General features: G+C 41.6%; 1 protein-coding gene across 5 annotated transcripts in view; it reads right to left on the bottom strand.

The window, feature by feature from the left end:
• The window catches only part of Bend7 (BEN domain containing 7), an 84,171-nt gene that overhangs the window by 39,443 nt on the left and 17,498 nt on the right, over positions 1-27,230 (bottom strand). For 4 of the 5 annotated variants that reach the window (XM_038334701.2, XM_038334702.2, XM_038334704.2 and 1 more), the window contains 4 exons: positions 19,330-19,632; positions 15,715-15,837; positions 12,341-12,609; positions 1,053-1,278 (listed from right to left, as the gene is read on the bottom strand). In XM_038334701.2, coding sequence (XP_038190629.1) covers positions 1,053-1,278; positions 12,341-12,609; positions 15,715-15,837; positions 19,330-19,632 — 921 coding nt within the window. Of the gene's footprint in view, positions 1-1,052; positions 1,279-12,340; positions 12,610-15,714; positions 15,838-19,329; positions 19,633-22,650; positions 22,765-27,230 lie in introns of those variants that run through there. The other variant, XM_038334703.2, reaches the window with a different exon arrangement.

Here is a 27,230-nt window from a genome sequence, read left to right as displayed (position 1 = left end):
CAGGGAAAGCTCTGAGTCAGTCTCACTGACAATCATGACCAAGCAGAGCTGAGCCAGTGAAGAACATTCGGATATCTGAGTTTAAGTTTAAGGTTTCATTTTCAGTGCAGTGTTTAATGAGACTCAGAGAATATTCTTTTTAACAATAACATTTCAAAAAGAGTAACATTTCTAAAGACTTCTCTTCCTAAAGTAACAGTCATCAGAGTTCTGAATACACATACTGAATAGTGAAGAGCTAGGTTTAAGATGTGGAAGTGGCCAGGGACGAAAACATACATATCCATATATGCCTCCCAAACCAGGGTGGAATACAGACGCATGTTCAAAGGCGGTAAAGCGGAAGGACCACAGCTGGCATCCATGTGACAAAAAGAACTGCACATCACAAAAGGAGCTAAGCTGGCTAGGAATGTGTGGGGAGGGACAGCAGGTGACTTTGTACTTAAAATACCTCCAAATGCAATGTCCCGATAACAGTTTCTGAACTTTCAAAACGTACTCCTTTATTTATAAAACCAATGCCACAGTTTTATTTACACTTAAAAATTTAATTTTAGCCAGGCAGTGATGGTGCATGCCTTTAATCCCAGCACTCAGAGGCAAAGGGAGCCAGACCTCTGTGAATTCGAGGCCAGCCTAATATACAGAGTGAGATCCAAGACAGCCGGAGATACACAGAGAAACCCTGTCTAGAAAAAAAAATTAATTTTAAATTTTGCCAAAAATCATATTTTAATGAAGTTCTTGAAAATTATTAGAAAAAAATACTTTCACTTCCCATGTCTTTTTGGTTCTGCAGCAGATAAAACTGGCTCTGAAGTTATGAGTTCAGCAATTACTATTACCGTGAGTGGTATTCTAGTGGTATCTGGGGTAGGAATTTACAGAGCTTACACACAAGAGTCACACCCACGTGTGACTCCACAGGTGAGTTGCTAACAGCAAATCAAATTAACCTCTCGTTAGCTCGGCACCATTTTACCCGCGCCTCAATGGAATGAAGGCAAAATTCAACAAAGCACCCATAACATGAAATGACGCAGACCAACCTTTTATTGCACCCACAATGTTTTGGTCTAGTCCTTTCCGGTTGTCATTGAGTCCTCTTTTCCTCTTCCCATTGGGTAAGGAGTTAGCCAAAGTCTTGTCATCAAAAAATGCACACACCAGTTTTCTAAACAGAAGGCTTCCTGAGCGAGTGTAGTTTGACAATATAGAGTCCAGCTGAGATTTAGGCATAAACACATCAAAGCCTTCAGCAAGTTGCACTTCTGGCTACCAAAAGAAGAGAAATATTTCATTAAAAGCAAGACGTGAAACATTTTACTTTGGGCACAAGTACGACAAGAACACCAGTTGCTGCTAACATGTCTGTATCTAGTAAATTATACAGTCTCAGTTATGTGTGCTGAATTACAACTTATAAAATCAATGACCACTTATAATTTACAAAATGGGATGCTGCAATTCCAATAGTAAGTCTTATCCAAGTACACACTGAAAACACATCTCTAGTCATACAAACATTTCAGGAGGCTGGATAATACACAGTAATACAATTCTTTAACTAAGGAGACATGAATTACCTACATGCAAATCCCGCATTTTGCAAATGAAGAAACCAAGACCTAAAGAGACTGTACCAAAAATGACTTCAAAATAATTCAAATGCCAAATAATTTCTTTTACTTAAGGTGACAAATATAGGACCACCCCTACAGGTCCCCTGCTCCTTCTATTAGCTATAAATTTCATTTTACCACAATGAAAACTTACATAAAGTATATGTAACCCGAGACTGCTCGTTCATTTCCTGGCCTCTCTGATTTGAATATTCACACAGAAGCTATATTAATTACAACACTGGCCTATTAGCTCAGGTTTCTTATTACTAACTCTTATATCTTAAGTTAACCCATTTCTATTATTTTATATTTTACTACGAGGCTCATGGTTTGTTCCCTCTTGCTCAAGAAGCATCTCCTTGACTACGCCTACCCTCTCTCTCTATCCCTTCCAGCCTGGCTATATTCTGCCCTGCCATAGGCCAAAGAAGCTTTATTCGTTAACCAATAAAAGCAACACATATACAGAAGGGCATCCCACATCAGTGATAATGCAAAATAAAAATGGCAGCTGGTTCCAGTTTCAATCTACCCCCACACTTACTTGAGGGAGCAATGTCCCGGCACACGTTGGCAAACTGCTGCATGGGCTTCAGTGCTTATCAAGAACTTCTGAAGTCCTACAGGATGCCTTCAGAGAACATCCTGGATGTCTGCAACCTGCCTTTTCACCTTGCACTTCTGCTCATAGCATTTTCTTCTCAGAGCTTTTCCTAGCTCCTTTCTGCCCACAGGGGTAGCCATGCACTGTTGCTGCTTATTGTTTAACATGAGCACGTTAGTATTTATTATATTATGCTTTGTATCTGTGTGCCTAGTACATGGTAGGTACTTAGTAAACTTGAAATTTCATTAGCCATAATCTAAATTATTTTAATATTTACATTATATCTATGTAATTTCAATATGAAAACTGCACTTGATAGATCTAATCAAAATGAAAGGAATGTCCTACTTACCCAAGTTGTATATACAATCCCAGCTCATCCCTAACTGTCCTATCTGCAACCCTGAAAAGCAGTCCCCTTAGACGTGAGGATCTGGGGTCAGTTTCTCTCCTGATAAACTGAAGTTACTCTTTTTGCTTGTCCTGCTATGTCAAATGCTCAGCATCCTATAGAGTGAAGAGTGTTCAGAACATGGCCTATTATCATTCAGACAACTAAGGAAGGTGCTTGGGCGTTGGCCCTTGTAAAAGAAATTCTGGACTGAATTATCCAGAAACTTATCTCATTCTTCTGCTCCACTTTGCCATTTAATGTTTGGTTTCTGAATGCCTGGTAAATATCACTGCAAGAACAGTGCTGTCAGATTTCCCCCTGACTTTTGCGTCTTGCTGCTTGCTGGTCAAAGGTCTAGAGGAGCTTGACAGGAGCGAGAGGCTGAATCCTAATTCCTGCAACAGAACGGGCACATACAGCAAGCACTCAGCAAACACTTGTCAAGTGATCCAATGTGGAACTGTTAGGATGGAGAGACTTTTACCATCAAAAGGCTGATATGAGATTTTATTCAGAATTAAAATTTTATTTTGTATATCCTATGAACTTTAATTCTAAATGAGCTAACCCCAGAGTTTTAATAGAATTCCAGGATCATGTAGAACACACACACACACACACACACACACACACACACACACACACAACCCTTCCAAGTGTATCCTGCAGCTATTTGACCACCTTGAGTGAACAGGAGTTCTTCAGTTGTGAGAGAGGAGAGGGAAAGGCCTGCAACTTATTAATGTAACTCTGGATTGGATTCTGATACCACTAATCTGGTGCTTAAAACTCAAGTCACCCGACTTCTGAGACTCAGAATTTCCTCTGGAGGACTGGGACCCTAGCTTTAGAAACGCTGACCTGAATCAAACACCAGTCAGAACAGGTACTCCCTTCTAAGGCCTGCAGAGTATGTCTATGAAATGTGTTTGATTTACTTGGGATGCACAAGAATCCAGTTGGCATCCAACAGATGTGTACCAGAATAAACAAAATGCTACATAGGAATTCAGCACAGTTACTAGGTCAGAGTTTGCTATTCCCACTATAGAGGAAGTGGTCTACAAGTCTCACGCTGTGACTAGGCTCACACCAGTGTCTTAGAATGATTGTGCTGGCTCCAGGAGGAGAAGACTTGGAGAAAACTGAGCACCTAGTTCAGAACCTTCTTCTTAAGAACCTTCTGTGGGGCCGGGCAGTGGTGGCGCACGCCTTTAATCCCAGCACTCGGGAGGCAGAGGCAGGCGGATCTCTGTGAGTTCGAGGCCAGCCTGGTCTACAAGAGCTAGTTCCAGGACAGGCTCTAAAAAAAAAGCTGCAGAGAAAACCCTGTCTCGAAAAACCAAAAAAAAAAAAAAAAAAAAAAAAAAAAAAAAAAGAAAAAAAAAGAACCTTCTGTGGGAAAGGATTCAAGGTTGGCTCTACAGCTGAGACTCACATCACACACACACTGCATGATAAGGAGAACCCCGAGAGGTTCTGAGCAAAGGCAGTTAGAGCTAACATCAGGCAGGACTGGCTCCTGGAGCTGTGGAGGAAGGGGATGCCAGAGGCTGAGAAAGGAGTGGGATAATACTCTAATAGGGCCTGGAAGACAAGATTTAGTAGGCTGCAATATACTTATTATTTGTGACACCTTCTATGATGCCTATAAGTAGATATCTGGAGGTCTCTGTGGAACCAAGACCTCTGTGCCATTGCAATCCCATGGTGTGTGACTGCAGAGGGGCCATCGAGGACAGAAACTGCCATTGCTTTCTATTCTCCCACTGCCAGGCCAACACTATTGTTTGGAGCTGATCTTTCCAATTCAAGGAACATGAACTCATACACTTGCAAGTAAGGACCTTATGGAGGAGTAAGAAGTCTGGTTAACTGCTCAGGGCAAGGGTGGCTGAGCTAGCTCCTCCCTGTTCTTCCCTGCCTCTATTCAGACTTGTTAGCAGGTAACAACAGAACACTAACACATGTTTAATGTTGCCACAAAGCACTAATCCCTTTAAAGAAAAAAGAAGAGGGGGAGGACTAGCTTAATGCTGCAAAACATGAAGAAAACATGATACTAATTATCTTGTTTTCACTATGAAACCTTGCCATTTATTCTACTTTATAAGCACAATCATAGTACATTATTACCATGTAATGAACCACAACTCTGCGCATATATTTAAAAGCAGGTTAAAACACTTTCTGTAGTTGTAGAATCATTATCCCTTTTTGTTTATTGGCTTCGGTTTAAATGAGATCTATTTACTGATAATAGTTATAAAACAAACACTGTTTTAAATAAGCATCATTAAAAAACTCTAGACTTTCCTTGACAGATTTATTATTTGATGCTCAGGCCAAGAGAGATAGCTAATATACTAATTTGCAGAGTCTAGTGTTATAGAAATAAGATGATGTTTAAATGATGACATCCAAATTATGGGCACAATTTACAATGTTTACAGAAATTATTTTTAGGGTTCACTACGGATTCCTACTATGCAGTGTTTTACTTACTTTACATGCCTCCGCCACTGAGGTCAATATATCAGTATTGGAAATCCCTTATCCAGCGCAATTTCATCTTACACCGATGATGTTCTGGAAGCAAAAACAGCTCCGTCCTAATGGCTCTTGAAAATGTCCCTGGACTAAGGGCAGCTACATTGACTATGCTGTTTCTCTGCATTTCTGGTGTGGTGTTCCTTTTGGTTAGATTTAGTTGGGGTTAAGATCTAGTTTAGGTGATAGGTTTTCCAGCCAGGTAACTGGAAAGGCACCTCCCCTGTCCCTGCCACCCAAAAGTCCCTGTGAGCATATCATAAGATACTTAAAGAAAGCATATAAATGATTCACTTAGAATATATCGGATACAGGTTATTTTCTATAAGATATTAATAGTACAAAAATTATAGTAAGACATTTAACAAGTTACATATGGTCATTTGTTAAGAGGAAGACATGCACAGATGCTTATGTTGGGCATTAGTTCCAGATTTTCAACTGTAAATTAATAAATGGTACACAAAGATTTTCAAGTTCTATGTTGTTCAAAGCCCACATTTACAGGCACACGTGTTGTGTGAGGGTTATGTAAGGTGCGGACCAGGCAGTCAGGCCAGCTGGTAAGGCTCTGAACGGCTCAGGATGAACCTTAAAGAAAACTACAAAAGAAGAGGTGAATTCTGCTGAGGATGTAACACAGGACTGACAATGACGCTGAGAAGAAGCAGTTAGTTTGTCTGTTCGTAATACATAATGGACCTTTGTCCTATTTATTTAGCAGTGTATTTGATGCATTTCTAGGAAAATGAATTTCAGCATACGAAAGAAAAAAGTTGAAACAAATAAAACCCCTAACATTTGTTTTTATTTTGTTCATAACTGTTACATTTCTTTTAAAGAAAAATTAACATTCTATATCCCACAAATCAAGTCTGCTCTGGGTAGACTTACTACTACCATTTTGAAAATGCTACCTTAAAGCCCTTGACCAATGAAGAGCTGAGACTGGGGTCGGGTCTGCTCTGGTTGGCTCAGCAAGTCTGTCTGCTATTGCTATGCAGTCTAGCACGGATGTGGCCTAGGGTGTGGCTAGTGCAGATTCCCCAGTGTTAATGGAACAGAACTCACTGGCTATACTCCATCAAAGACCAATACTGCAAGAGAGATATTAAAAAGTGCTTAGCCAAATTTCTATGAAAAAGCAAGCGTAATAATCACAGTAGACATTTCACATTTAATACTGACTAGGATGAAAAGAAATCATTAACGTTCTAATTCTCTTAAGTTTCTTTGATAGAATTCTGGTAGAATTAAGAATTTTAGAAAAGATAATACAATTTGGTTTCTTCATGCATTTGCATAATGAGAGTTTCTAGCCTTTCAGAGACGTGCTGAGCCTTTCCTTCTCAGGCAATAAATTCACGATTCTGAACATTAAGTTCTGATTTATGTTAAAGATGATTGAACTAAATGGACAATATGTAAGATTTTAACACCACAGTGGCGCTTCTTCTCCCCCGACTCCACTGGAATTGCTCCTCTGAGAAGAGGTCATGTTGAGACTCTTGTCTTTGACCTTCCAGGTGGCGAAGTCCCACTCTTCCCAGTTTTCTGGAGGCATTCTGCCTGCCTGTGATGGGGCTATATCCTACAATACTGCAAGGGCTGCTTGTGATTTCTCCCTCTGCTCCTTAAAGAGCAAAGACTATTATGTTCTCTTTAAGCACCCTGAAAATGGTGATATAATCGATATTTGTTTGTTACTTACTATATCCTAGGCCTCTTCATAAGACTGCGACCCTTTAATCAGTTCGTCATGGGGTGACCCACCCATCACAAAATTATTTCATTGCTACTCCATAACTCTAATTTTGCTACTGTTGTAATTGTAATGTAAATGTCTGATAGGCAGGGTATCTGATATGTGACCCTGTGAAAGAGTTGTTCTACAGCCAGGTCAACAACCTTGAGTACGCTTGCCCTAGAATAACAAAGAATACATCAATTTTCTAAATTTTCTTCTTCTATGAAGTGGTTACCATCATTATTCCAAGGCCCAGGGAAACTGAGTAACTTGTTAAAAGTCCATCCAACTACTAGATGAGGCAAGGATCTGAACCCAGGTAGCCTGCCATTGAAACTTGGGCTCTCTCACACAGGCTTTTGTGTCAATGAGGAGATGGAATAATGATTTCCCTTAACTGATCCTAGCAGAACATTTTATCTATTGAGATAATATGGTATCAAGAAAGCACTCTGAATTAAGGAGCTATTTTTGTTGAAGGCACCAATGCACTTAAAATTATTTAAGAAGCATACAAAATCAGGATTAACCAAATTATCTTAAACTGATGAATATTCATCATTTGTCTTCTGTTAACTTAGAATTTTTGCAATCTAGAGTTACTGGAGAGTATTTACTATTTATTTACTTTCATGTGGGAGGTTTATTGTGGGAGGTGCATAGGCGGTCTCTGGGCAAGAGCAGGCACAGAAGGAGGGAGAAAGCTGGAGAATATTTATAATAACTCCATCAAATAAAAACATTTTCTATATGATTAAAATTTATGAAATCGTTTTAAAGCTTGACTTAGTGGTTCAGTAAAGCAAAGCATATAAAACAAAACAGAAGTCAGCATCAACAGAAAGAATGCTAAGGTGGTTCAGGTATACCTGCCCTAAGAGACAACATATCAACAGACCCAGTGTTGAAAAGCAATAGCTATAAGAAACGAGCAACTGTTTGTCTCGGTACTAACAGTGCATTGCGCTGTGGATTCAGGAAAAAAGAATTAGATAATGTATTTGAACCTCAGAATTGGTTTCGGGTTTTGCCTCTGTGTAATTTAGGTCTGAATTCTATTTAAGTGCTAATTTTAAAAGGGTCAAATAACCATGCTGCACACGTGAAGCCCCCCACCCCTTAGCTGTTTCCTCCTCCAAAGCGTTATTTGTTCATGTGCGTCTGATCATTTACAGACAGCTAAATTTACTTAACTGTATTTACATTTGTTCCTCTAAAGGTACTTAGGTAGGAACAGTAAGGTTAAAAAAAGAACCATTATTTATTGAGTGCTTAAAATGTGCCAGGCGCTGGTCTAAGTGCTTTACATGGAAGGCTTCGTTAATTCTTCCAGGAGGCCAGCTCTGTGAGGAAAGCATCATTATCCCCACTATAGGGAGGATGGTGAGTGAGGACCAGGGTTCACTTGCTCAGGGTCACACAGCTGAGACCCTAAGTCAGCAGCCTGCTCATTAACCACTTACGTTCCCCCTAAGAAAGTGCCAAGTAGACAGAATTTTAAAAAACTCAGTCTAACCACTTGGCCTCTTTCATATAATGGTCAGTCATAGAGTTACGAGTGCTTGCGATGTCCAGGAACTGTGCCTGAGGACTGGAAAGATGGCTCGGTGCTTCAGAAGAACACTGGATGCTTTTCCAGAGGACTGGGGCTCAACAAGGAGGTTCACAACCATCTGTAACTCCAATTCAGGGAGCCCAAGAGTTTCTTCTGGCCTCCATGGGCACCAGGCATGCACAGGGTGCACAGACATACACAAGGTCAAAATACTCATTAAAAAATTAAAAATCGAAAGAAGGAAGTATATTTGGATGGGCACCCAAAGCCTTTTCCATAGTGAACAAGGGGAGCGGACACCTCGAGTGGAGCCTTAGTTTGACTCTGACCTGTCCTCTTGCGCAGCTTCCCTTACAGAAGAAAACAGTAAGAAGCCCTCCAAGAGTGAGGACTAAATGAGATGACGTATTTCACACGGGATGTCACATGAGAATTACTACTCATAATACAGGACCTGCTCTTGAGGATCGGGGAAAGGTATAAAATCATGAAAATAACGAAGAAAAACAACGACGACACAGAAGCTTCCGGAAAGGAAAATTTCTCAAATTGGACTGGAGCCCTGACATGTCTGAGGCAGAGACAAGAGCAAGTAAGTGGCAGTTATACTGGGGAGTGGGCTCTCATTGAAGCCAAAATCTGGACCCCAACGTTTTTTAAGTTTATTTTATACAAGGTGTTTCATGCATGAGTAAATATTTCATCATTTGTAGATTAAGTAACTTGCATTTATTAAGTACCTTTTATATGCAAGGCATTGCAACAAGATTTTCCCATATATGATATATCATTAAATGCACTGACATTTCAGAGGGCCTTGGTTGGAACTTCGTGCAGTCTTGGATTTGAGAAGGGACAGTCATCACTCAGAAGATGTGAGTCCCTAGTGATCCACGACCCACATGGACTCTTACATCTGGGTTTGTGCTACGAGTACACACAGTCGCATTCATGTGACAGGACAAGTTAATGTAAAAGGAGTAACTTATTACATTGTAAATCTTCAAAAATAATTCAGTTTCTTTTAAATTTAGCAATTAGCAGAGGTGTGATGCTCAACGCTAATCTTTCTCCTGGGCTACAGGGTCTAAATATTCGAGAATACTAAACTGTCTTTTCCTTCCTACCAGAACAGAAAGCCAGCTTTGTGCTCGTTTTTCCTACCTTGGGTAAAGCTGCTGATAAAACAGCCCCCTCCCCCACTTCTCAAGACAAAGATCAGGGGTTTGCTTTTGCCTTCAGCAACCAATTCTTTCTCCATGGCCCTCACTTCACTTTCAGGCTTATTACTCCTGCCTGGATAACTATAGGGATCTTCTTCCTGTTTGCCCAGACTCTAGCCCAGTGGTTCTGAACCTTCCTACTCTACGACCCTTCAATACAGTTCAGCATGCTGTGGTCACTCCAACCATAAAATTATTTTTGTTGCTACTTCATAACTGTAATTTTGCTACTGTTATGAACCATAGCGCAAATATCTCTGTTTTCTGATGGTCTTAGTTGACCCCTGTAAAAGGGTCGTTCAACCTCCCAAGGGGTCATGAACCACAAGCTGAGAATCACTGCTCTAGTATTTCCTTTCTTCAGCGGTCTGCCATCCATACTTTGACTCCAGCCACCCTGCTCCAAAGGGCCAGTGGGCGGACTGTTGCTCTACGTGGAACTCGCACTGGCTCCCTACTGCCCCCAAGGGGAAATGGAAGGTACTTCATGTGCCACATCAAGGTTTTGCTCCAGGAAGCATTCTACTTTTCCAGTCAGTCAGCTATTCTAGAAACAAGGGACAAAATGCCCTCTGCCTTGGTCCTCTGAACACTGAGGACTTTTCAGAGACCATTTCAAATAAATTCCTATCTCCTTATATTTTTTCCAACTTATTTTATAGAATAATTGCTACAAAAATTAGATTATTTATTTTCTCTATACTTCTATTAAAAACTTTATGGTCTCATAGCTAAGAAATAGTAAAAGATTAGGAAGGGACCTGAGTTGGTTACTTTAGCACACAGCGTCCATTTGAGGGGATTCAAGCCCCACCACTCATCCCAGGAATTGCGCTGCCCAGCCTCATGAATGCCTGTGAGCACCATCCATGGACAGCATTTCCGCAGCCAAGTTCTCCTGGTGCAGGTTCAGTTTCCACCGGAGAGGAGAGGTCAATCAAACGGTGCTATCAGATGAGTCCTGTGGAGATGACATCCTCACAGCTGCCCGCTTTGTTTCAGAATCCCGCTACCGTCCAAAGACAATTAGCACCTGAGTTTTCACAAACAGTGCCGCATGTGCTTAATCAAATTTAGTAGCTCTTGTTACTAAAAATGGCCATGAATAAAATGTAAATTGTTTTTATGTATTACATAAAAAAACACTGATGTTGGGAAAAATAATACTCTATTCTATTTTGTAAATATACACAGGGTCTTTACCAGACCTCCATTTATAGCTACAATACACTTGGAACATAACAATAAAAGAGGGAGAGTTCTGTTTTCAATGGCACTAGACACACCTACATAGGAGATGACCTAGTCTCAATTACTGCTCTTACTATCAATGTCTTTATCAGGAAAGAAATCTAAGGAAAATATGAGAGTGTGTCAAAAACAGCTTCACTGTATTTTGTGGAATAATATTCCTGTTTTCAAATATGTGATTTACTAGGACTTGAACCAGGCCTTAGCTGCAGTGATGACATGACACCATCAAATGAGGGAACTGGCCCCATACAGAACCTCATTACCACAAAGGATTTTGTAAATTAAATATTAATTTAGAAGAGCTTAATGGTTGTAGCATATACTTATGATGAAAACAAAATGCCTCTTTTAACACTGAGAATTGCAGGGAAGTGCTACGGGTTTTCTAATTTGAAAACATAGCGAGATAATTATTTTCCTTGCATCTCTTCATTCAAGACCAAAATGTAGATCTATGGTAGCAAACTGTCTTCCTATAATTCAAATAGACTACTTTTAAAAAATTAGCAATTTGTTTCTTAGTTAAAGTTTGGAAGGCAAGGCCAAATTCCAATCCTATAGGACTCTGTGGGAGGTCTCAGCAGGAGCCTCATCCTATGCAATCTGCTAATAATGAATCACTTTTTCTTGTTTATTTTAAGAACTCTGCCAACAAGTTGGGGTTCTCAACATAAATGTACTTTAGATAAAGACACTGTAAGTAGAGACTGCAGCTGCAAATTCAGCACATTATGACAGAAATTCGTTTATGGTCCCATGAATATAAAACAGCAAGTCAGACGGATAGCTCAGATGTAATCTACCATCCTAGACCACAACCACACTCTAGCTACGATATTAAAATAGCAAACCTTTGCAGAGCGCTAACCTATCATTACGCGGAGTAAATGGCACGACACTGCCACCTAATTAGCGGTGTGGCTGGCATCTATAAAACAGAATTAGCACCACTGCTCCTTTTTAGTCTTAGTTTGTGTTTCCTCAAAGGTGTGACCTTATCTGCGTGCTTCTGTGTTCATTTATGCCCATCTACAAAGGATTTAATTATGTTCTTTTTATTTTCTACACTGAGGAAATTGAAAACTGCCACGTGGAAATTAAAAATCTTAAAGAAATTAGCGAGCAGATTATTTACAGCACAGCCTTCTTTCGGAGATAACAGACAGAATGCCTTTGAATAAGGGAGGACATCTACACTTCTCAGAGAAGGAAGGCCCAGGCAGGGGCTTCTGACTAGTCTTCTCTCCCTCTTCCCTTCTGCATAACTCCAAGTGTCTCTACTTGTTTGGGGCAGAACTAGCTAGATGGAAGGTGTCTTAATACTATAAGCTTCCTAAGACTTCTATCAGCTTGGTCGGCAGCCAAAAAATATATCAACTTACATCTGAGGAAGGCGATTCGAGAACAATGCCAAATCCCAGGACGTGGCTCTCCTCACTGGAGGTGTGCTCTGTGGCTTGGAGACCAGATGGCCTCGCGGCCACGGCTGCAGGCTTCTTCTCACCTTCCCATGGACCGGGCTTTGGTTTCACAGTCACAGGTTCCATAGTCTTTGGGAGCACCTTTTTCTTCTTATTTCTCTTGCGTGAGACAGCGGTTCGCTGGGAGCATATAAGGGAAATTGGGGGTTGTTGTCTGTTTTGTGTTCCAACTGTGGACAATAAACACAAATATGGTACAGGCACTGTGTCTGAGGCAAACCTACCCGGCTCTGTCTCTGTGATTTACAAACGGACAGTGAAGGGAGGCTCCCTCAGGGTGAAGCACGGATAGATAGATCTCACTGCACCGCAGGGCTGCAGAGGCAGCGAGGGACAGACACCTTACAATCCTAACAGCAGAGCGTCATCCAGGAGAAAACTCACTCTGAACACTGTGAATCATCAGACCATCACAGCATCCTGGCTTCGATGGAAGGAAAGGGTTGAGCGATGGGAAAATATGGCTTCGTGAATCATGTTGACATGTTGAAATAAGAACTCCAGAACTTAAATCTAGGTATAAATTTAAGCTGGTAAGCTCATTCCGGCAAAACCTCTAATGTCTCTGGGAGTTCAGCTGATCAGTTACAGTCTACAAGGGCTGAAATGATGACCATTTGGGTAAGACTGGTTGAAAGAAACAGTGTGGAAGGAATCTATCTAGAACAGGCGGGGTGAGTACATGGGAAAGTAGTGTTAGTCACTTAATCCTGCCAAGGCTTTCTTTCCTCATCAAGTATCCTCTGCATGTTAACTATCTCCGGTGCACTGTGTTCAACAGAAAGTAGGAATGACATAGTTGTGAGCAAGTCAAGTACATTAACAAATCTACAAACAGTACAATGACATGTGTTCACAATGAACACATACTTCAGGAATCCGAGACGGCAAGTTTACTTTTCACAGGGATACTCTGAGAAGGAGAATTTATCAACCACTCTGATGGAAAGTAAAATAGGAAAATACAGCTTCAATTTGTATCAAATGTTCCTCTATCAACATGGCTTCCTAAGTAAAACCATAGGAGTGCCTGCCGTTTTTCTTTTGAACAGAAAGAAACGTATAAACCTAAGCCACATGAAAACCAGGCCTTTAAATGGGCAGCAACACAGCGTACTTCCTTTTACTTATTTTCTATATGTCTGGAAATCAAGACTATTTATACTGATCCAAGTATCTTTATCTTTGTATTAGAAGGTAATTTCCAAGTTTAGGGAGCAACGAGCTGGACAGTGGCCTTGTTTAGCTATACATATGGTGATTAGTGACTGTGGCTCCACTAAAATCAGTGTGGCATTTTGAAAAGTACTTCTGGGCCTTAAGAATCTGTCCTGGACTCAGTGGGTCGGACTGTCCAGCGGTGGGGCCAGGGTGTGAGTATCACTGCAAGGACTGTCCAGAGATTTCCGCATGCAGAAGGCTGCATTTTCACTCCAGGCTAGTCTGTCTTGTCCCAGGGTCAAATGGCCTCCAGGCACCTTGAGAAGGAGCAGCTAGGCTGCAGCCCCCAGGCCCAAGCTCTTTCTAAGCTCAGTCACTGAAATGCTTTAGCTGTTCAGATAGGGTTACTGAGTCTTGCTTCTCTTGCAAGTCTTGGAAGAGCTCAGTCTTCCTGCACTCAGATCTTAACTGCTTGATCTAAGTCCTCGTCTTCCTGTAAAATAAAGGTGAAGCTTTCAAAATAGAATTTAAATCTAAGTCTCATGGGCAATAAACCTTAAGTAAATCTGCCCGCACAACATGAATTTTTAAGTTTAAGAAAATTAAATGAAGAGTCATTTATCCAGTTTATCCTTTTTGTTCTCCACAGCTCTGGAATCATTTGCCTCGCTAATCTGCAAAGGTTCAGAAGAGAAAACATGGTGACAAAATGGCATTTACTTAATAGATTCTAAAAAGGCTCCAGCCAAGGATTTACAGGGGTGCAATTTGTAGTTTGCCATTTCAGTAGTAAGGAGCTTAAGTAACAAAATAAATCATTATAATTTCATATGCATATTTTCTTAAGGGCTAACAAATTCCCTCCCTGTGCACAGCATCTACAGAACAGAGTAACCTTTCTTTCTGAGGCAGCCTCTGCCAGGCTGGTAAGGACCCAGAGTATCAGGTGGAACGCGGTGAGTCAAGTGCTTATTGACTTGACAAAACACTTATTTCTGCCTTGGGATAAGACCCAATTTGGTCCTTAAAAATATGTTTCCCAGAAATCCCTATGGCTTCTCTAAAAATGTGATTGTGGGTGACTGACATGTCTAAGTACTGACCACATCACAGAATGTGAGCATTTTCCTAGAATGCACCGGCTGGCACCAAGTCATTTTCTGAGTGATGACGTCATGAGCAGGATGGTGCGGAGAGTCAGAAGCGCTGTGACCACAGGGCTGGGCTGCTTCCCTGCTTTCCCACGGTAGCAACAACCAGCAGTGTCCCCGTCAAGAGGGATTTGTTATTTTTTGCATATGTAACAAAAGAAAAATTCCAATTTCCTTATTAATTGTTAAGATTGGAAAATAAGCCACTCAACCTTGACTTCCAAACTTCTACAAAGTGCTGTGGGGGTCTTTAAAAGAATATTGAGGTGTGCATCATCCCACCTTACAAAATCTCATTCACCGCTGCCATCTCCTTCCCATTTAAAAACAACCTCAACCTCATGAGTGAATTAGATAGTAACACTCCACTCACAAGTGAGAACAGAGAGACCTAGAGGTCGTCCAGCTAGAGAGTGAGAAACTGGGAATTCAATCTTCAATTCTACATGCCCTGTTCTATTGTTCACCTTGCCAATGACAAAGAGAACAGAGTCACATGAAGGACGCAGACAGATACGAGGTTTGTCTGATCATCGGCATCCTGATGCGAGCCGAGAAGTGACTAGCAGGGCCGGTGGCTCACCACTTTCCATTCGCTCACGTCCTTGAGCATCTTCAACAGGGAAGCCTGTATTTCCTGAAGGGCTCTCTCACGTAAGATATTCCAAAATTTAATTAACTGGCATTTGTGAAGTACCAGGAGATCATGGGATGAAGTGTGCTGAGTTCATGTGCATAAGCCTCACAGCAGTATTAGGGGCAATAACAAAATTTGTTTGATTTGCTAAAAAAATAAGACACAAATCACAGGCTGTTGAAAAGTCGAGAAAATGAATACTTGAAAAGGCACAGCAAGATAGCAGGGTGGGAAGGAGTGTGGAACAAAAGGACAACACACACAACTGAAGATGTCAGATACACAGTCACAATCAAAGGATGCATTTGGAGGGCTGATTTTTGTACCTGCTTGAAACTGCATTAATTTCCTCATGGTCCTGAGTTCCTGGAGAATGGCCTGCAATGTTGACTGGCAGTTACAAGTACAACAGTTGGATCCAGCTGATGAATTCACCCCTGGAAGTTCTCCTAAGCATGAAAGGAAAGAATGATATACTCCCAAAGCATGCAAAAAATAATTATAAAGAAAATGAAAAAAAATTTACCTTGACAGCATTTTGAAGTATGTACAATTATCATCAAACTGTGCCAGAAGAAAATGTACTCAGTAATTTTCACATCCTGAATTTGGGGGTCTGACTTTATCTAATTATCCAGCCTTCTGTTTGTAAGGTGCATGCTGTGTCCCTGGTAGCAAGGTCTGTGTGAACACGGGCACACAATGCTCTGCCAAGGCAGGCCTGTCTACTGTGAGGCCGGGTCATCTTGGATAACAAGACTCTGACAAGTCATGATGAACACTCATGCTACTTTCTCTTATATTCTTGGTTGTGAGCCTAGCCTTCAATGGCTGAGCCATTTCTCCAGCCCTCACACTACCTTCTCAAACAGCAGACATGAAACCAGAGTCCCAGCTCTGCATCAGTCTTAGAAAACCACCGCTAGAATGAAAGCTACAAAGTTCATATTAAGAACCAAACCAGCCTAACGAAGACTAGTTTTACTGGCAAGCATGCCATTTCAACAACGAAGAGCTGTGGATACACAGGGACTTCTGCAGTACTCTCTGGCTGGGGTGGGGAGAAGCAGGAGACAGGGTGGGAGGGGACAGCACTTGACTTGAAGGTTCAGAGGTTGCTTTTCTTCACTTTGCTTCTTATAATCTCCCATCCCCAGTCTCCTTTTTTCTTAACAGAGCGAATCTCCTCTTTCCCCTATACATGCACAAGTATTTCCCCATTGTCCATGAACTAAAACAGCACATTTGGGAAAAAAACTTTGGCAGCTGGACCTCTCCAGCTCCAGGTTAGTTGCCATGAACAAGGGCAGTCTAAGAGGCAGCTACATCTTAATCTTAAGTTCCTGACAGGCAGGTGAGTTGAAATTCTATGGTGAGTTGTTCCAATATATTGAATATAATCTAACTCCTAATAATTATTATTTGAGATACTGAAGTTTACCACAGCAAAACCACAGAAGAACTAAAGGTTACTTCTGGAGCAGCGCCAAGGATTAGCATTCAAATGGTAGCAAAGAGAGGCGACTCAGTTTCAGAATTGCCAGCTACCCCAAAGAAACACATGGCTGGCACAGCTGTATCCTAGTGATCCCTGGGCAGCTCTGAGAGGTGTGCAGGGCATAACCTCAAGTGAAGCTGAAGATCCCACTTCGCTTTTAACTCCCCACAATGGTAACAGGAGGTATCTAAAAATGCACATTTGTTTAAATTTCTCCTAACTGCAAATGACATCATGAATAGTCTATAGTGTTTGTGTACCTAAGTTATAATAAATCTTAGTTGTTGTTTCTTTTTTTAAAAATAAGAAGTGTATGTATTTTGGTAGCAAATGATAATGGTAAATAATAAATGATATTATCTACCTATTTTATACATTGATGACATATCCAACTTCCACATAATTTTTTCACTATTTCTAGACTGAAGTCCATCAGAGAGTGTGCACAAGCTGTTGCAATTCTCTACAACAGCTTCCTATAGGCAGATGTGCATAATTCCAACATACTTTACTCAAGAGTCAACTGCATATTTTATATGTCCATGTGTGCACCGTGTGTGTATGAGTATATATTTCTATACACACACATATAACTAAATCATATGTGCATGCTTATGGATATATGGAGGGCACAGATCGTTATCAGTTGTCTTCCTTGAACTCTCTCCTCCAGTTTTTGAGACAGGGTCTGCTTAGACTGATTGGTCAATGCGTTCTTTCTGACTTTACCATGCTAGTGTGGGATTACAGAAGCTGCACCTGGATTTTATGTGGGTTCAGGGATTTGAACTCAGGTCTCTACACTATGTAACAGACACTTTAACAACTTGAGCTCTCTCTTCAGCCCCTTGCATAATTTATTTTTACTGAAATGGTGCAAGCAAGAGACACAAACAATCTATTTTGACTATGACTTGGAGGAATTTTGTAACATTTAATATTTATTAGTAACAGTTTCTAAAACAAACCCAACATTCTTGTATACTGGTGAGTAGAACATATTACCCAAAAATCATTGCCGTGGGAAGGTCACATTTACTCTACACCCACACGGCCCCCTTTCCTCTTACTGGTAGCAGAGTTAAGAGGGTGCTACGGAATATTCCTAGGCACTAATCTAAGCACTATCTTTATGATTTTTTAGAGGGCAAAACTAGCCCTTCTCAGCTCATTATAAATCATTTTCCAATTTTAAAGAGAACAGACTTTTTATTTTTATGGAGGAGCCTTTAAAGAGCACCGTCCTCTAGCCTGGAAGCCTGCCAGCACGTGAACTGGATACTTGCCTATGGAACACTGAGGAGAGAAGATACCCTACATCTCTAGGGCCCCTTACTGTCTCATCAGTGTCTCAGGATGGCTTCTCAGTCCCCTGAGCTGGTTACTGTGAATTGTGTTTAAGAAAAAAAAAATCAAAACTTTCTTTTTACCAAAAGATATCATAAAATGAACATGAAGGAAGAAAATCCTGAACTTTTCAAGGAATCTGAAATGCCTTATTTTTCCTTTGTTCTTTGTGTAAACTATAGATCTGCACATCCATACATAATTTATAAACCAAGAAATATCCAGTGTCACTGGATGGGAAATTAATATTACCAAGAAAAGCATCAATTGTTCTCTTAAGCTTTGAAAAAATCTGGAACCCCACTCTCTACCTAACAGTCAGGGGTTTTAAAGAAATCTGACTTTAAAGCAGTGGTTCTCACCCTTCCTAATGCTGCAACCCTTTAGTACAGTTCCTCATGCTTTGATGACCCCAACCATAAAATTATTTTGTTGCTACTTTATAACTATAATTTTGCTACTGTTATGAATCATAATGCAAGTATCCATATGTTTTCCAATGGTCTTAGGTGCCCCTGTGCAAGTAAGGGAAAGGGCTTCTACAAGAGGAAAAGCTGTGAGGTGCTCTCTAAGAAGGCCTCTCCTGACTGACGAGGAAGTGAAGCGAAGGGTAAGCAGGAGCACGCGTTACTAACACAAAACATGACCAGAAAGCTTCTATTAGTGCTAACGGCAGCTGCTGCCGCTTTAATGTCCAGGCTCTGGTGACAACACCGTCTGTGTATTGGTGGATAAGAATTCTTACTTCATTAAAACTCTACTAGGAGCCTGCTTTTCTTTAGCGCAGACCCACTGATTTTCCCGTCAAGTCTGGAGTTTTTATACACTCGAGATTTTCTCTTATGTCTTCCCTTTCTGCCTTCTAAAATAACCCAGCGCAGGAGGGGAGCCGCTGTTAAGTAGAAGACTATTTGCCTAGCCCTGTGAGATCCTCTCTGAGGTCCTTAGTCCCATACAGAAGAACTGAAAACAACCCAGTGCGGTGGGTGACTAAGGAAGATTTTCATAAATTGATCTCAAAACAACTCAATACTCAGGACTAAAATAAGCCAGGATACCTGCCCACAAGGATACTCTGAACGTTGGACAATCGTACCATTGGAACTTGCAGAGGTGTGGGGCTGACTCTGGAAGGTTCTAGAACGTGTACCATACTGCCCTGAGAACTGCCCGCTTTGGGTTGGTAGTTCATTCCATGCCCCACGTGAAGGAGGATGGAGGCCCTGTGTGGCCTCGGCAGAGGAGTTCAAACGCTGAGGCCAGACTAACTCCAAATCCTGGGGCTCTTCTTTTAGTTTTTCTCCTTCTTTGCCAACACGTTGATATATCCTCCCAGTGCTGTCATTCAGTAATCTTCTCATCCCTGTAATTTGTTTTTTAATTTCCATGTTTTCATCTCCTAATGGAAACAGGGTCAAAGTTAGCACTGTAACTTAACAAAAGAAAACACACCACAAATATCCCACTGCCACAGCCTGCAAAGCAAACAGTACTTCTCTGGAAATGGGAAAGAATACTGATTCCATACTCTTAAATAATTCACAACGCATAAGGGAAGGAAAACTGGCTATGGCCTAAAGACAGTTTCCTGGCCCGGTTCTCGCTGGGAAAGCAGGTTTCTTTAGAGTATGATCAAAAACCAACTTTCAATTTCCTCTTTGGAAGTATTTTATGAGTAAGGGTTCATAAGAAAAAAAGCCAAGAGAAGACAAAGGTGAGGCCAGCAGGTCAGCCATCTGCTCAACCACAGCCATCTGTGGGTAACTGAAATTGACGGCAGGTAGGTAACCAACAGTTTCTCTGTCCCCTTATCTGCCAGCCTCAGCGAGCAGAGGCCAGAGCAAAGAGGGCTGGAAGCGAAGCAGGTATTTATTCTCCAGGATGGCACACTGTTGGCAGCAACATTGCCTTCTGAGGAGGCAATGGGAGACAAAAATACTGAGGCCCAGCACAGCAAGCAGGGAGGCCGTTTCCAGCCTCCTGGATGAGACTCGTGCATGGCCTCCCAGCTCTAGATACTGGCTGTATGGGCAGCCTCTCTGCTCTGCCGTCTCTAGAAACCAAATTCCATGTGCTGGACTCTCCAACCCCAATCCATTGCACATTCTCTGCAGTGCCAACTCGGGAACTTTGTGCAAAAGGTAACTATTGTTTCTAAACTTCATGTCTCTTACACTGACTTTTTTGTGATGATGAAAACATGTGTATGTTCTCAAATTAACCATCTTAACTACTTCCAAGTTTACAGTTCAGGAACATACATCTGTATTATTGTGCAACCAGTCTCCAGATCTGTTTTTTGTTTGTTTGTTTTGTTTTTTGAATTTCAATTTCTTTATTAAGATTCTTTTCCCCTTAGGGCATATTTAAATTTTTTTTAAACCAAGGCACTCCAGCTGGGTGGTGGTGCACCCTTTTAGTACCAGCGTTCAAAAAGCAGAGGCGGGCAGATCTGTGAGCTGGGGGCATCCTGTCCACACAGCCAGTTCCAGCCCAGCCAGAGTTACCTTAGACCCTCCCCCCCCACCCCAAACAAAACAAAACAAAAAGTTAAGCTATCTCTATGCTGTACTTTAAAAATATATAGCCGGGCGGTGGTGGCGCACGCCTTTAATCCCAGCACTCGGGAGGCAGAGGCAGGCGGATCTCTGTGAGTTCGAGACCAGCCTGGTCTACAAGAGCTAGTTCCAGGACAGGCTCCAAAGCCACAGAGAAACCCTGTCTCGAAAAAACCAAAAAAAAAAAATAAAAATATATAATAATAAACATAATTACAAAACTGTACAGACATTGCAGGCTACTGCAGACACACACTGTCTTCTCTTCTTCCATATGGTGAAGGAAAGCCCAGGGCCTGTTCCGTGCTGGACATGTGCTCACCACCGTCTTACCTCCCTGGCCGCATGTGATCTTAAACTATGCAGTGACGAGCATCATCTTAGAGATGAAGTGTGCTTTTTTCTAACCTAAGCATTGAAAATCTTATTCCATAATACATATGCATGGCCATGCAGTCACCCTAATAAATGCTTAAAATTTAAAATTTGAGGAGAAGAAAAAGACAGAAGAAACTATTAGGAAAAGTGTAGCATTATAAATAAACACATAATGATGTCTTAATGCACTTGGCGTCATATAAACCATATTGTTCAGGTAGAACCTGGTAGTTTCACAAAAAAAAAGATACATACTCTGTAGTATCTAGTTAGATATTCAGTTCATTAATGTATTTTATTACCAAGTATTGTGTAAGGAAATTTTATAAGCTATTTTGAAATAGGTAACTTCAAAATTCAGGGGGTGGAATCTGGGAATCAACTCATGCTAAAAATGTGCTCTACTGTTGAGCAGCATCCTAGCCCCTCCAATATTAAAAATGATAATAAAATATTAATTCTACCTTTCATATTGAACATAATGCAGGAAAAACACATTCCTAAATTTATAATATTATGTGCTAACACATGATTGAGAGGAGAAATATCTTAATTGATTATACATTTTTTTCTATTTCAAACACCAGCAAAGTTATAACACAGAAACAATAAATCACATCCAGATTTTATGAGAATGAATGACCAAGCACGATTTAAATAATGCAGAGACAACAAAATTTATACTGTTCTCACTATGTCTGTGGAGCAGGGTGTGTCTGGAAGAGCTCCCAGAGGAATTCTGGAAACAGCCTACTGGTAAATGTAGTGTGAATCTCAGCCACCTAACAGCATACACTCAGCAGGAGGAAGCATCTTTCCCGTGTTTCCACTCTTGGCCCTTTTGCTCGGACTGGCCGTGAAGTACGAAAAGCTGTGTGCAGGCTGGTCTTCACTGGCACAAGCTTCCTTCTGCCTTACTCACTGTGGCCCCCTGGAAAGGAGGCTAGGCTAACAGGCTCTTGACCCAGTGCCAGGCCACCTCTCTGCACTAACACTATACACAACAGGAAGAGAGATGCTTCTTGACCAAGGTCCGCTCGCCTGTGTCTGGAGGAGAGATTTTTATGATGAAGTGCTACCATGGGGACAGGGGTGGGGATTCAGAAGGACTCTGGAACAATCTAAGGGCAAAGATGCTTTGTCACTGCTTAGATTCACAGCTTTAGAGCTTGAGCCTGTAAAGATTAAGACTGAAAATACAACTGGAGTTTTGCATAGAACAAAATCCAACCTTGGCTATGTAGATGCCCAGAATCCTAAGCAGCCCACAGTAAAGAAAGAAAGACAGTGGTAAGCACACAGAGGAACCTGCTGGTGGCGGCAGCCCCTACAAAGGTCACAACATCACAACATCTTCTAAAGGAAGCGCAAACTGAGCAGAATAAGCTGAACCGGAGGGGGAATGGAGCTGTGAAGAACCGGCTCAAGGTCTATCGACTGCAGGGCATTGTAAAGGACAGAATACAGAAAACTGCACATACCACAGAACTCTCTTCTGAAACAAGCTGAGAGACCAGAGGGAAGGTTGGAAAAGAACTGGTTGAGGGAAGTGTCTTTGAAGAAGCGGGCTAAGCTCCTTGGTGGACAACTCGGCATTCAGGGATGAACTCTGGATGAACTACTTCTTGTCTGGAGACTCCCTGCATCTAGAAAAGCGAGGAGAAGCTGAGTGTTCCCAGGGTGAAGGAACCCCTGGGACTCAAGGACGGGCAGTTCTGGCAGAGAGAGGCAAAGAGTTGACTGTACATTAGGGTAGATGGGGCAAAAAGTCAGAAATGAGACCTCATGACTAAAGTAGGCACCATAAAAAGCTGAGTCAACTTACAGAAAGTGGGGGTAGATGGGCCAAGACACATGTGCCCAGACAACACGTGTTAGCCGGTAAAATGGGTAGATTAGGATGGTCTTCTGAAGAGCTAGATTCACTTCTCAACTGCACTGACTTGCCACTGACTATAAACAAGTTATTTGAGTTTCTGGAATCATAGAGGTTTGACTCAGGGCTGGGCTATGATAACCTATGATAACCTAAGGGGTAATAGTCCAGAAGTGTTTAGGCAGTTCATAGTTTCCAAGATGTTAATAACACCTAATGCCTCTGAAGGTGACTGCATCTTCAGATAAAGGTAACCTATCATAGTAGATCCCAAATGTTGTGATTAAAAAATATGGTAGAAAGTATGTAAGAGGCCAAGATGAAGCTTCTTCATCTTTCTGGGTCTGAAGCGCCAGTGTCTTTTCTGTGCACAGGTCTCAGGAAACAGTCTTAGGAACGAGGTATGGTTTAGAGAAACAAGAGTCTATAAGGAAACCTGTGGATTCCTGATGCCTTTCCAAGACCATATGTATCTTCACTTATATTCAGCTTCAAGAAACTAATCTACTTTGGAAAGACACACAAAAGAAATCGCATTCTAGTTGAGCTATGCCATGCGGCTGTCTTGGTGGCCTTAATTTAATTCCTTCCTAGAGTATATAGTAACTGGAGCTCATGAGACAGCTCAGTCAGAAAAGCACTTGTGTGCAAGTCTGAGGACCTGAGTTCAAATCCCCAGGACCCATACAGAAGCTGAGCATGGCAGTATGCGCCTGTAACTCCAGTGCTGGAGTTGGGAGGGGAAGGAGACAGGTGTGTTCCTAGAACTTACTAGTGAGCCAGTTTAGCTGAATTAGTAGGCCCGAGGTTCAGTAAGAATGATTCTGTCTGAACAAAATAAGGCAGAGAATAACTGAAGGAGACAAGGTCCAGAAACTACTGTAGGCTGAAGTCTACTCTTCAATGCCGAGACTCTATTAGATCACTTTCCTTCACATAAAACATTCATGTCATGCATGGTGTGAGAAGGAACAGGCCAACACAGCAGCCTCCACACAGAAGGTCACTCATTCAACCAGGCTATACCTGACAGGACATAATTATTCAGTCTGGGTACTACACGAAAAAGATAGTTTGTCACCTCCATGTGTCTTATTCCCTCATGAAGTCGCCATGCATCTGCACTCAGATCGCCAAGTGCTGGTATATAGTAAAGAGTTTCTAGGTCTTTCTTAAGAAATTGAAGGAACTGACTTATAAGACAGAAAGAGGCCTAGCAGAAGCAGATGCCAACACAGAGGGAGTAAACAAGTAATATATTAATAGGACAGAGTGAAAAGGCACTTGACTAAATTATTCAACAGACATTTATCAGGGCCTCCAAGATACAAAGAACACCAGGCACAAACATTCCCCTCCAAACTTCTCAACACCTTTCCCCAAATCCTTTGGTATTAAATTGTTGCTCTGAAAAATGTACCCAGTTCTCCCAGGCCCAGTGACCCCTTCTCTTCTGTGTCCCAGAACTTCAGTTAGCAAACTGCCTGGCTATTTTCAGAGCACATTTTCAGTTTCCTTCCTGAGCTAGGACATGATTCTTCCACAAAGATTCTGCTTTCTTTGCAGCCCCTGGATTAATCCATTCTCTTCGTGCGGGGAGAGGGAAATGGCTTTCTTCTGGCTCCTTACACTGCCCAATTCCAGCCTCAGAAAGATGCCCACAGAGACATGCCACCATCAACTCTTGGTTCAGAGCAGCTCTTTGTGTCAGAAGCTTCCTAGTTCTAAAGACATGGCAGGTGAGGAAAGGCACAGTAAGGCCACCATCACACCAATGGCCTTACATGCCAGGTCGAGGGAGAATTTTACTCTGGAGACAATGAGTTACTGTACTAGGTAACTTAAATTCACTATCTTTTTAGTAGAAAGATAAGAAATGATCAGATAAGTCCTTTAGAAAAACAATCTGGGAAGGTGATGGTGAAACTCGTGTGTGGAGAGAAACCCGGGTGAGTATTGCTAAAGATTACACAGAGATGAGTTTCTGACACCATTAGGAGTGGGAAAGGGAAAGAAGACATTAAGAGTTTAATCAAAAGGGCTTAGTGATTAGCTCCTGGAAGAATGAGGTGGAAGGATGTCAAAGAAAGATCTATGACAGATAACTCTAAGGTTTCTAGCTCATGTACTCAAATGGGTATTAACAGTAGCCAGAGAATTACAAAAAGAAGGCTACAGAGATGTGAGAATATACCAAGCCTTGGGTACTTATTTATTCAGGCTGGGGACTAAAGCTCCAGCCCTAGTGTCTGCTGTATCTCTGAGCTATATCACAGCTCTAAGAACCTTGTTTTGATAAAGTCAGATAAGTAGGCACTTGGAAATGTAGCCATGTAAACTTGACCAAGGCTGCCCTCTCTGGACAGACTATTCCTGAGGACCACTAACAATTCCAGGGAATTGCTGGACACCTTACACAGACCTAGATCTTCTCTTAATGTATAATAGGATGCAGACAGCTCAAAGTACGCATTTAAACATTAATGGAGGTATGACTACACTTGTTTCTAAGATGGACGGTAAGTGAAACCCAGTCTTTCTAAATTCCACAATTCTTGAGGTGGTGAACAAACTCCATTCCTTTCTCCCTTACAGTATGAAACGTAGTAGTCACTTGCCTAGCAGAACAAAAGGACAGACTCAGGGAAGCTACAGTGCTCACTGCTGGTTAGGTTTTTACTACACTATTGTGTCCAGTTTTGTCTTAAAGAGGCTGAAATAATGAAAACCCCAACAATTAAAAGAAGCAGAAAAGAGGTTAAAGAAGTTGTGCCACTTTATTAAGAAATAATAGTTACTGAATAATTTAATATCTTCAAATACACTAAGGGTGTTATGAACAGGACACTGTTCTTTATCAACAAGGGAAAAAGCAGACTGAGAAAATAGCTTACAGGTTGGAGGGTAGGCAACGGCTGGTCCTAAGGGGCTGGCTTTTCCAGTTCATAAACGCTAGTCTCAGAGTGAGAGGTGACAGTGAGAACCCTTTTCTGTTGGGGATGCTGAAAACATTCTGGAACCAGACAGCAGCAATGGCTGCACAACACCGAGGGTACTTCTGAAAAGCATGCTTACACCCCTCGCGTTTTTCAGGTAACAGCATGCTAAAGTAAATACAAAAATGTTGAGCTTAGCAGTGGGAAGCATATGCCGACCAAGACAGTACAACTGGCCTAAAACATGTCCTCTCAGACACCTGTGCAGGCTGGTGTGGGGCCGTGTCTTAGGGGAGACTAAGCTAACGGCTGTCAAATGCTAGCAGTGAGGGAGATTGGCTCCTCACTTCTACAGATCTCAGCCAGTGAAGTAGAAGAAAAGGAATCTGAAGTAGGCTCTGCTCTGAGAGGACTTGAGATTAGCACCTCATTCCAGACTCATTAACTCTGAAGATTCTCAAGGCTCCTAGCAGGTACCCCTCCGTGGGGGTGGGACGTGCTTACCAGGAATGTGCAAGGCTGGGATTCCAATCTGCAAAACGTGACCTGAGAAGCAACAGTTGGCAGAAGAGAGCAATGGTTTTCTAAGTGAACCCTTTTGTAAACTACAATCTTTAGTGAAACCCCAATAAATAGAGAAAAGCAAGCTCTGATGAAGAGGCTGTGCCAGGTCCCAGCTTCCTGTAAGGCCTTGGAGGGCATTCAAGAACTCCAAGGGCTCCACACAGCATAGTCTGGATGCCATGGAATGGGAAAGAGGCAAAAAAGTGGCCACAGATTATTAAGGTGGTGAGTCAGGTACTCTGTAAGGGCATCTAGACAGTAAATATGCTCTCACGTTCGAGGACTCTGCTAAGCTGGAAACTAGACAAGTGACAAAATATAATTCACGAGAGGAATAAATGATTCGATAAATATTTTAATTTTTATGTCCCTGATGATTAATGTAATGAAAATTATTGTGAAATTCATTATCCTTTAATTTGGCAAATATCAGAGATTCATTAAGCCCGTTTTTGAAGAGCGGAACACCTATCTTCATATTTTCCTGGTAGGTGTATAATTTGTTAAACAAAACAAAATACCTTTTTGGAGTGAAATTTGGCAAGCCCCCTTGTAGGAATTAGTCCTGCAGAAACAGTTCGACAACCATTTACGACACAGTACAAAAATATTCATTGCAGTAAGGAAATATTGGGGACAACCCAAGATATTGATGGAGCATTTACAGAACTTCATAACAGGTACG

The sequence above is a fragment of the Arvicola amphibius genome, chromosome 6 (assembly GCF_903992535.2).
Source record: "Arvicola amphibius chromosome 6, mArvAmp1.2, whole genome shotgun sequence".
NCBI lineage: Eukaryota > Metazoa > Chordata > Mammalia > Rodentia > Cricetidae > Arvicola > Arvicola amphibius.
Note: the sequence above shows the minus strand (reverse complement) of the source record. Positions and strands in the feature narration are given on the sequence as shown.